At 32.7% G+C, this 12,128-nt stretch overlaps 1 protein-coding gene across 2 annotated transcripts in view; it reads right to left on the minus strand.

The window, feature by feature from the left end:
- LRRC7 (leucine rich repeat containing 7) overlaps positions 1 to 12,128 on the minus strand; it is a 495,696-nt gene that overhangs the window by 272,171 nt on the left and 211,397 nt on the right. For both annotated transcript variants that reach the window (XM_045835283.1, XM_045835282.1), the window contains one exon: positions 8,319 to 8,436. In XM_045835283.1, coding sequence (XP_045691239.1) covers positions 8,319 to 8,436 — 118 coding nt within the window. The remainder of the gene's footprint in view (positions 1 to 8,318; positions 8,437 to 12,128) is intronic.

Raw genomic sequence — 12,128 nt, forward strand, 5'->3', positions numbered from 1 at the left:
CAGGTCAAGTGATCAATTATTTGGAAGAGTTATTCAACTGGTTTTCCTTAGACCTATATCTAGAGAAAGTTTTGAGCAGTCTTTATGAACTTGACCAACAAATTCATTAACAGAGGAATGAATCTGACTTAGCCAAAATAAAATAAAATGATACCTGATTCGTTCTCTGCTTCGACAACAAACATTGAGTCACTATTATGTGAAATAAACTGTTACATAACCTTATTTCATATTTGACTAATGAGTTTGTTTCCCTTATCATTCAACCACTTTACTGAGCACTTACTATGCCTATGCTTTGATAGTGGCTATTGTGGCCCTAGAAACAGTGTAACTAAGGTGCAGCAGTTCTCATCTCACCTTTAAGGAGTTTATACTGAAGCTGGGAGGGAGTGTGGCTTAGTAAAGAGAGGGCTCACAATGCTACAATTTTGTTGTCTTACAGTTTTCTAGGATTGGCTGGGACTTGGAATACAGCTTAGTCACTCAGCTCAGAAAAGGCTCTGCTGTGACTCTAGGGAAGTTTATCAGTCTAGGTGACAGAGTTTGACAGACTTCAGAAGGATGAGGGGGTAGGAGCAATTTATTTCTTCCTTATTAGGAGCATTTAAATACATGGCCTGATTGTAAACTCTGTGCCCCATGGAGTAAGTGTGAGTAATGCATTATTTGTTAATTGTATTTCCTGATGAAGACATTGGAAAGAGTTAAAAGTCCTGGCACAAGGCTGAGAAGGTGCCTGTAAAACAGACTCAGTCTATGTTGCCATCAGTAACAGAAATAGAGGGAGTCAATCCAAGGTTCTTGTTAACTCTATAAACTTGGACAGAAGTAGATTCTCTAGAAAGGTAAAGTAGTCTTACAGTGAGGGAAGTGTTAGTGATTTTCAGGTAAGGAACACATTAAGGGTGCTGAAAGTCAGGCATTTAATAGGGTGAAATAATAAGCTTTGCTCTAAATAAATAGTCATAATATGCCAAACACCAAAAAGCACATTTATTGCTAATTGAGAACAAATTCATGGTGATATTTTCTTCCCAGCCCACCAAAGGCATCCCAAAATAGACTTCCTTATGAATAGATGTATCTGGTGATATATCTATATCATATATCATCTATATCTATATCTATCTATTTATGAGATCTGTCTGGAAAAAGTCCAGCCATTGTTCATATAATGAAAACAGTTTGCACCACATCGATGTAATCTGGTAGCCAAGGAGAGTGGATTGGAATACACATGTGTGAACAATGATGACTTCATTGTACTAGTCAGTGAGGGTGGTAGACGCTGCTGAGTGAGCATGTGTACTGTGTGGTTGTCACATTCAAAATGACTGAGTAGAGCAATGAAAATGTGTCAAATTTTGCATTAAGCTTGAACATTCCTCCATGGGAACTATTAGGGTGATTCAGAAGGCCACAGTTATGGGCAAGTGGTGGCTGGCAACTTCATCATGACAATGTGCCCACTCATGCATCACATCCTGTGAAGCATTTTTTGGCAAAACATCAAATCAGCCAGGTGACTCAGACACCTTACAGCCCAGATTTGGTGTCCTGTGACTTCTGGCTTTTCTGAAAACGAAAATCACCTTTCAAAGGGAAGAGATTTCAGACCATCAATGAGATTCAGAAAAATACAAAGGGGCAGCTGACGGCAATTGGGAGAACTGTGTGAGGTCCCAGGGTGCCTACTTTGAAGGGGACTGAGGCATCATTGTCTTATGTACAATGTTTCTTGTATCTTCTTTACTAAATGTCTCTATTTTTCATATTACATGGCTGGATACCTTCTGGGCTGACTGATCTCATATATTTATCTCTACCTTTATCCTACCTCTATCTCTGTCTCTATCTCATCTCTATCTAGGTATCTATCTATGTATCTGTGTATTATCTATCATCTATCAAAAATGTTTGACATTTTGAATATTTTTATCACTTAACTGATTACTCCTATCTATCTTCTCAAATGTATTGGAAAGAAACTCCCTCTCCTTATTTGAAAGTGAGGATATTGTTTGTCTTTAGTGTTTTACATGCATTTGGGGAAGGGAAGGAATAATTGGCAAGCTGGAAAAACATAATAATGCCTTCAACTCTGATCGCCTTTCACTAAAACTAACAATAGTAATTTTCCCACTATGTGTCATTAAAATCCATTCTTACATAGAAGTAAGTTTTAGAGGATGAGAGAAAAATCACTTAATTGTTGCAGAATTAGGATAGGCTTTCACATTAATTCATTTTCATTAAAATCCCTTAATTATAGTGTCATAGTCTCTCTGAACTATGACAAATCAACAATCATACTTAAAACTGAATCACTGCCTAATTTAAACCTTATCATTCATTATCTTGCTTTATCATATAAAACAATTTACTCCATTATGACCATGAATCAGCTCTATAAACAGGCAGAAACTATTTATTCAGAGACCACACATATAAAATGCATTCATCTCAGATGGACATGGATTTTTATTTTACTATTGAATTAAGATCTGGGGAATAAAGGATCAAAGGTCCATTGGTATGGAAAGCTGACACATTCCCCTATGGATTACTTCATGTAACTTGGGGAACAGAGAGATTTTAGAGGGTGAGGGTAATTTACATGCAGCATAAATAAATATATATCTTTATATAAATAACATTTCAGGAAATTGAAAAACTTTTTTAAAAGATAAAGGTTAATGTACTTATTGTTAAAATGGAAGAATAAAATCTTTATGAGAGAGTAGAATCTTTGTTGAATACAACAGATTGAAATCTCATTTTCCAGTTCATTTCTTTTTTAGTTTATTAGGTGTGTTCAGTTTTCCAAGTAGGTAAATATTCCAAGCATTGAGTGCTTTCAATGTTTGAAGTATGTGAAAATTCTTAAGAAATAGTATTTGTCCTTAAAAGCTTATAATGTAATGGGGAATAAAATATATAATTAGTAGATTCCTAGCCCATACCCAATAATCAGAGAACATGTATTCATATTACAAGAAACACAAAGTGTGTTTTAAAAATTGGCAGTATACTTGGCCACGATGTGAAAGTCAATGAGTAGTAAGAATTAGCACCATCTAGACTATGTAGCCTGCAATGCATCTCAAAAAAATTTGATGGCCACAAAAGCTATAAATATCTTAGAATACTAAGAAAGTAACTGAATAAACCACTAGAAGTAGTAGAGACATTATAAAATAGCTACAGTAGGAAGTAATAAAGTAGAAATTTATAATTGGAAAGTAAACCAATAACCAACCAACAGAGAGACTAATAAACCAAAAGAGTACTATTTAAACAATTAGTAGAATGGAAAAACTTCTGTAGGATGAATAATAAAAAAAATAAAAGATAGATGGCATAATTAAACTATATGAGGAATACAAATGACAAACATTTCATTTCCACAAAGATGGTAGAGATTTATAAAACACATAAGAGAGGCCTAAGGAAAATGCTTGACATTGAAATTGACTGCCTGTCTTATGTACCAAATGACTTTCCAGAAAATTATAGCTTATGGAAAAGATACTCAAAAAGATATAAATTTATAATAGTGGGAAAGAAAAATAAATTCTTATTTAGTTGATATGATTTTATTTAGGAAAATCCAAAAGAATCTTCTGGTTATATATTAGAACTTATAATTAGCCCTGTGTCTGAATGTAAGAGAAAGATATCAAAATGAGTAATGTTTCTACATAGCATCAACTAAATTTAGATAAAGTACTTTTTTAAAAAATAATACAATCTATAACTAGCAACTTAGAGATAACTCTAATAAAACATATGCAAGGCTTTCTTAAAGGAAATAAAAAACTTTATTGAAAGACACAAACTAAGACCTAAATAAAGGCATTTGAGATCTTGCTCCCTGGCATATGTCATCAATTTGGCTCAAATAAACTCACGAAAATTGTCTAAAAAAAATGATAAATAAATAAATAAATCTAAATACCATGTTCATGGATTATAATATTCTCAGAAAGATATCAATTCTTCCCATATTAATCTTTAAATTTAAGCCAATTAAAACAATCCAACAGGTTATTTGTGAGCCACAACAAATTAAACCTAAAAGTTGTGTGAAAGAATTGAATACCAAGAACAGCAAGACACACTTGTAAAGAAAAAAAGTACTTGCATTATCAGACATTAAAACAATATTAAGTTTTAGAGAGTAGAACAATGTGCTCTTGGTGCAGGAATAGGCCAGTAAGCCAATGGTGCAGAATGGAGAGCTTGGAAAAAAGTTTTTTATATTCAAATGAGGTAGAATTATAAATTAGGGGGGAAACAATTGGCTATTTGATAAATGTTGCTGAAACAATCATCTATTCATATAGAATTTTGGTCCTATAGAGTAAAAAAATAATTTTCAAGTGAATTAAAGGCCTAAATTTAGAAAGAAAAACTAATAGGTTTGGAAGAAAATATAGACTGTATTTTTATGACATTAGAGTAGGAGAAGTTCTTGAATAAGTTATAAAAATATAAAGAAAAGAGTGATACATTTTAGTACTTTGAAATGGCAACTTCTCTATGGCAAATGGCATCTCAAGCAAAATGAGAAGACAAATCACAAACTGGGAGAAGATATCTGTAACCCATTTAACCAAGTGACTAGTGTCCACATACATAACAAACAATCTCATGTAAAAATTGACCAAAAAAGAATTTTGTAGAGCAAGATACTCGACACTTGCCAATAAGAAGAAATGCAAAAAAAGTCAACTCCTCTAGTAATTAGGGAAATATAAATTTAAATATCTAGTTGCCTTTCATCTAATTGGCCCAAATTTAAAATACCTAATAATCTCAAGTGTTGGCAGAGATATGAAGCAATGGGTACTTGGTACTTTGCTTGGACAATTAGATACACAGTGAACAGCAAGGAAAAATTTTAGAACATAATATGGAATAATAAACTTGTAGAACAATGTACACAATGTATTAGTACTTCATTGAAAATTTAAACACATTAACTCTGAGAGGGAGGAAATGGGAGGAGTTGAGAATGAGAATTTACAAGTTTCTGTAATGTTTTATTTGTTTTTTAAAAAGAACTGGAGCATGATATCTTTAATAAATGTTAACACTTTAATCTCATGGTGGGCATATTAGTCTCATTTTCTTTATGCTTAAAATGTTTAATAGCTGAAAATTAAGACTACATAAATATTTGAATATAAATGTTAAATGTTTCTAATACTAAATTGAGTTTTGGATGATGAGTAAGATTGAACCAGGTAGAATAGATATGAAAGATGGTTTAGGCAGAGAAAATAATATAGAGTCATAGAGATGGTAAAATACCATTAAATATTTGAGTATGTAGACCATGAAGTCAAAAAGTGCGCATCACCTTTGGTGAGACAGGCAGATGGAATGGAAATGTACATGGAGGGCAATCATGGGGACTTTTAATGCTGTGTTAGGGAGCCTACACTCAATCCTAGATCAACTGAAGTATCTTAAGTAAGTGTAACCTAGTAATATTTGTAATTAAAAAAGATTGCTAAAGCTACTTTGAGGAGGATAGGTTTGGGAATGGTGGTGGCAATAGTGGATATGGGGAAACCACTTGGGAAGCTATTTAAGGAGTCTAGGAGACAGAAAGAGACTAAATTATCATTGCATGGCAATGGAGAGAAGAAAACAGACTTGACATATATTTAGAAGGTCTATTTGGCAGGATTTGGTAACCAAATGCATATGACAGTCAGAGGAAAGAATGGATTTTTGCACTGAATGCCCATGTGGAAATAGTTACATTGACAGACACCAGATAATGAGGAAAAAGCAGAGTGGGGTGGATGATGAGTTTGGTGGAAGAACTGGAAATGAAAAGTAAAGATTGGAGGCCACATGGACAACCAAGATCAGGTTTAAACTCAGCCTCCAAGTGCATTAGGAGTCATTCATCAACTTTAAGTACACTTCAGGCAAATTTTTACCAGATGGAGTAGTACTTAAATGAGTGTCTATTTAAAAGTAACCATTCTATTTTCTGTCTCTAAATACTAATACTGACATTGATTCTCTCATGATAGTCTCTTGTATCTTGACTCTTTTCTCCAGGGCTATTCCAACCTTGTTAACTGTTAACTGCCCTTATTTTCTGTTATCCGTCCCTTCTATACCTGACAGATTCCCAAAGGATGGTTTATGCTCCTTAAGTAATTGTCAAGGTCTCACCCACAGAATTCAGTGACATCTTTTTTAGGTATGATTTCTGAAAGGGGTGATGTGTTGAAACATCTTACTGTTTGTGTAACTTCTAGCAATGGCTCATATATCACCATGCTCACCTAACCTCTGTAGTATATTGACTTGCAAAGTGGCTTGCCTTGTCTTGCATGTCTTTTTTGCATAAATATTTCCAGAATATAGAGACAATGAACATAATTAAAAGTCCCTAAATAGTGCAAAACTTTTAAGGATGCTCACAGACTTACATTCTCAAAAATTTCATATTTATCAGGAGTTTTATGTTTATATTTGGTGATGAATTTTTTCTGATCCTCTTTACGATAGATTGTTATTTATTTGGACTCTACAGCCAAACCTTCCTGAAGGCCAAGGGATGTGGTATATTGGCCACACTACATTTCTCAGAAATTATAATTTGAAAATAGCTTTTCATATGTAAATTTATTTAAATAAATAAGCAGTATTAATTGTTAATAAAGTACAGAAATGCCAGTTCATATAAATATGTGGCCTATAAATCTTATCTTAAAATAATAAAGGTAAACTTTACATCATCTTTCAATGGGCCTAAATCTAGTTGCTGTTCTATAAGTCTGCATATAGTCCTTCCAAAATTGTTTTTCTGAAAACCCTCTAACTGGTAAGTCAAGTTGTAGAAGAATGTATGTGTGTGCTCCCTGCTTATATTCATATTGTTTCCTTCAAACAAATGCTCTCCTTTATTCAGATGCTGCTATGCTTCATGGAAATCCTTAGGCAACATCTTTTACTTGAACTCTTCTCTCATAATAAAGCAGTCTTAATTAATCATTCTATTATCTAAGAATTTGCAATTATAATTTGTGCTATATAATTAAATTCTTCATTTTATAATGTTTTATGATATTCACTGATTATTTATAGATGTTAGTCTTATCTCTCCTGTGACACTGTCCTTCCCTATGACTCTCATGGACTTAATGAAGAAATCTTACTAGCAATTCACACTACTACATTTCAACAAATGTTTCATGTTCATCCAGAAGAACCATTCATTAATGAACTCATGAATGAATTTATTCGGTAACTATTTGTTGAGCTCCTACAATGTGCCACACACTGGTATAGGCAATACAGGTACACCAGCAACAAAAACAACAAAATTGAGACATCACTGAATTTTAATTCTAGTAAGAGGAGCCCAGAAAATACATAATTGATTTAAATATATAGTATGTCAGCTTCTCATAAATGTTATTAAGAAAATAAAACTGGGAAGAGAGATAGGGTCTGCTTCTAGTGGATAATAACGGCAAGACCTTAATTTTAACAGGATGGTCCAGGATTTCTTAGAAATGTTATATTTAATGTAATCAAGAGATTTTCCTGGTTGTCCTTAATAAAACAGATTAAATTAACCTCCCTATTTACTTAGAATGTCAAGCTAATCTTAACTAACTTCTGTTTTTTTAGGGCACATAATTATTTTTCCTCTTTTCTTTTCCTTTTTAATAGCTTTATTGAGGTATAATTGATACACAAAGAGCCACACATATTTAATATGTGCAATTTGATGAGTTTAGACATTGTAGTATCACTACAATCAAGTTAATAGACATATACAACAACTCTCACAGTTTCCTTGTGTCCCCTTGTTGGTTCTTTGTTTCTCTCTTTTGTTTTTTCCTTTGTGTGTGTGTTAAGAACACTTAACATAAGTTACCTTCTTAACAAATTTTGAAGTTCACAAGACCATCCTGTTAAGTATAGGCACTATATTCAATTATCAAACGTATCTCAACTCAGTTATAGTGTTTTGAAGAAAAGATCTTTGTTTTCTATGTTTATATAAAATACAACTAACCCTCTACCACACTTTCTGAAAATAAACAGTGTAAAAGCAATAAATATTCTTTAAAAGATTAAATAACACATTTGAATGCAGAGGGAAATCAAGCATACTAGTAGGAGAAAGGGACAGAGGTTTTCTATCTGAGACTTATCAGATTTAACTTTCTAATAAAATTAACTTAAAACAAAATTAAAAAAGCATTATATCATTTGCTAAGAGGTAACATTAAAGCATATTTTCACTAAAAATTAGACATTAGATGAAATCTTACCATTTTTACTGATGTCGAGTTCTTTAAGATTAACTAAACTAGCAATAGTGGTTGGCAGGTTTGAAAGGTCATTGTCAGGAATGCTTAGTTTTCGTAGAGCTTGACAGTTGAACAATTGCTGTAAAAAATAATGATTAATTAGACATCAATTTGGTTAAATCCATTTATATGTAATCTCAGTAACAAAATTCAATTCACCGTTATAAATGTGGCGTGAAAGGGCCAACCACAAACGCTCACTTTCTTCCCTCTAACACTCGGCTGTTTTCAGAACATTTTCCATTCCCAGGTCCATGCTCATCATTCTCTGTGCCCAGATTCAACACCCAAGGTATTCTACTTTTTCACCTTCTGTTCACCAGTAATATTAAATTTGTCACTGTCCCTTTGCAGTTCCTTTTTTCAATTAATTCCTTGAGTTGTCCTTTTCTTTCTATTCCCACAGCTACTAGGATTACCTCAATTCTCTTTTCCTGCCACTGTGTTAGGTTTCAGAAAGCAGCACACACTTTGGTTTAATCATGGTGCACAGTTGTTTATGTAACATGTGGGAATTGATACACATTTGAGTACATGAGCTCACATTTCTTTTGTGTCTCCCTACACTGCTGATAAATATCTAGTAAATGAAACATTTAATCTCTGTTGTTTGGTGAAAAAAAATCACTAATAATTCATTAACATCTGCCATCAGTCCATACATTGTGCTTGGTGGGGAAATGTTGAGTATTAAGTCAATGGTTCTCAAATCCCTCCTGCTTACAATTCCTGGTGGGTACAGGTACTTGTTTAAAATGTGAATTCTTGATCTCTCCCCAAAGTCATGCTGACAGAGTGGGTCTGGGATGGAGGTCTAATGTGTATTTGTAACGAGCACTCTGGTGACATAGGTGTCCACAGTACCATATTCTGGAGAATGAGGTTTTTTAGCTATGTCCATCTCATCTTGACTACTCAGGATATGAACAGCTGGGACAGAATTGTTATTCATTTCTGGAAGAATTATCTTAATGAGATCCTTTTTGTTTGACATTTCTAATTTTGTTTTGCTAAATTTTCACAGATGAATTCTCTGGTATGCATGACTATGCAACTGGCCCAGAGTACATCTAACTACTGCTCATTCTTGTGTGTAATTCATTATTTATAGGCAGAAACAATGTACATATAGTTGTTGTGTCTTAACTCATTAGTATTTTTTTAAAAATGGATTGCAGTCATTGCCACTTAAGATTAAATACACAGTTTCTTGCTTTTGGTTAGTTATTTGTGGCTCCTTGCTACAATTTTAACATGCTATACAGAATGTTGTTACTATTTTAAATAAAAGTTAAAAAAATGGAAATTTAATAGATAGTGTCTATTAGCTGCCAATCTTCCCTTAAAAATAGAAAAAAGAAATGTCTACATTCATTGCAAAAGTTCACTGAATTTTTGTCCTGTCAATACCATCCTATAAGGATTATTACATCTACATGCAATGTAACTGCATAAATTCATAGATTAAAAAGATAAACTCAATTGTCTCATGACTGCTGTTGGTAACGTATACTAGTTATTTTTTAGTCCTATTACCATAACCACATTAGGATGAATGTAGGCAAATAAATTTCAAAACAGAAGTTTTTTTAAAAATTCAAATCTCATCTCAACTAAATTCTCAATTTCTCTCAGGAATTAAAAGATATTCCTGTATTCTTCTCCAACTTTAAGTAAAACCATGTCAAGAATAAAAGATATGGAAACTCATGAATGCCCTATTACATAGAACATATAAGATCTCTCTGGCACAGGGGCTAACAGCATGGCATTTGAAATCCGACTGATGTGGGTTCAATCTCCACTCACTGACTTACTGGCTATATGGTCTTGAGCAAATTGCTTAATGTATCTGAACCCTATTAATTTCCTCATCAGTAAAATGGGAACAATAACATTACCTAACCTGAAGGGTTGTTGAGAATATTAAATAAGTTATTGCATTTCATCAATTTAAAGTTCTGCATTTTTTTTTACATATTAACATCTATGATTTTTGGGATACATCTTATAATCAAGAGTAGCTTAGAATTTTTAAGGATTGTTTCTTAGTACAACAACAATAATGGTGTGTTTTATAATGAATAGCCTTGATTTTATGAAATGAATTACTTATGAAAATGTAAAACTGTGATTGGCACATAGATTTGATAACCATTAGCCATTATTAATATTTATATACACAGATACAGAGGCACATCTATATAATTAATTTATTTCTTACTTCTCTAGATGATGAGTCTTTGGAGGTACAAATCATATCTGATTCATCTTGGTAGCAACCTGTTTCACCTTTGTGTGTACCAAAGTAACTAGCACAGTATACTACTATATATAGTATATGCTTAAAAATATATTTTAATAAATACTTAGATATGTACAGGGAAAATGGGTAGCATCCTAAGTTCCAGCTGAAAATGGAACTTTATTGAATTGGAAGTTTCAGAGAGGTAAACAATCTAAGTGAAATCTAATTTCATAAAAAAATGGCAAATTTTTGAATATGAGTCATGATGCCTATATACTGAAAGAAATTAAAAGGACATTTTAATGATTCTTTCAAGATTCAAGCTTTGAATGAAAATGAAGTCATGGATGATTATGAAATAGCTGTAATTTTTCAATATAGTATAAAATAGCAAATATAATTAATAGCTAATTAGAATAAGACTGTTAATGGTTATAGTTATCCTGCCTTTGATTTGCTAATGATGTTTTGCATTTCAAAAACAATGAAATTGTTTTGAGTCTTAAAATATTTTTGTACGAAAGTTTTTTCTTGGGCTAATGAAAGCAATTTAACTCTGACATATATTGGTTTGTGAAGAGTATGCAATTTAAATACTGACTCAAAAAAGTAATGGTTAGATGTTTTCTAAGAGAGCTGACATAAAGAGAAAGGCCTGAAGGTTGGAAGCAAAAACATATTTTGAGCCAAAAATGTATATTTTAAAAACCTATTTTTGATATTTTAAAAATGCAACAAAATTTATCTATTGGAAAAAATAAAATGAACTGTGCATTCATTCATGGAAAACCATTAATTGATACCTTCTACAAGCTAGACACTATGCCAAGTGCAAGTGACATGAAGCAAACTAAGCTCAGATTCTTACAAGTTAATATTTAGACAGTAAATTAAATAGAGTGAAAAATCTATGCCAAGGTAAATATCAGGTATGGTAAAAACACACATGTAGCATGCCTGTACTAGATTATATTCATGATGGTTGTGAGGCTGACTGATGAAAGTATTTCTGGAAGAGGTGATGAAAAATGAATCACTCAGGAGCCACCACAAGTGAGCAGATGAAGACAAAACAGGGATAATAGTGCACTTTTCTTGTAACATATACTCTCAATTCAGTATGTGTGTAAGTCAAACTAGTTTTAGATATTTTCTTGATAGTATGAGGAGACATGGATCTTGATTCTTAGAGTCTACAACATCTACATGCATTTAAAATTATGGAGTACCAATTATATGCTATTGCCCATATTTAAGATAAGAATATGAAAGATATTGCCAATATCTGTTTGCAGCAGTATGGTGCACTAAATAGGCAGAGCAAAGCCTTCCAGTGCAACAAAAGTAAACACACACACACACACACACACACCTTTAATGGATAATTGAGCTCTGGCTGTAAAGTACAGAAATTTTTAAAATACCAGAATAACAAGATAGTAACATATTGGTTAAGTAGGTCTATTTTTAGCTTTTGCTTTGCTGGTATCTGTTGGTACCTGATAGATGAATGGGGAAAAATA

The sequence above is a fragment of the Phyllostomus hastatus genome, unplaced genomic scaffold (assembly GCF_019186645.2).
Source record: "Phyllostomus hastatus isolate PE091 unplaced genomic scaffold, TTU_PhHast_1.1 phas_contig_209, whole genome shotgun sequence".
In the NCBI taxonomy this organism is placed as follows: Eukaryota; Metazoa; Chordata; class Mammalia; order Chiroptera; family Phyllostomidae; genus Phyllostomus; species Phyllostomus hastatus.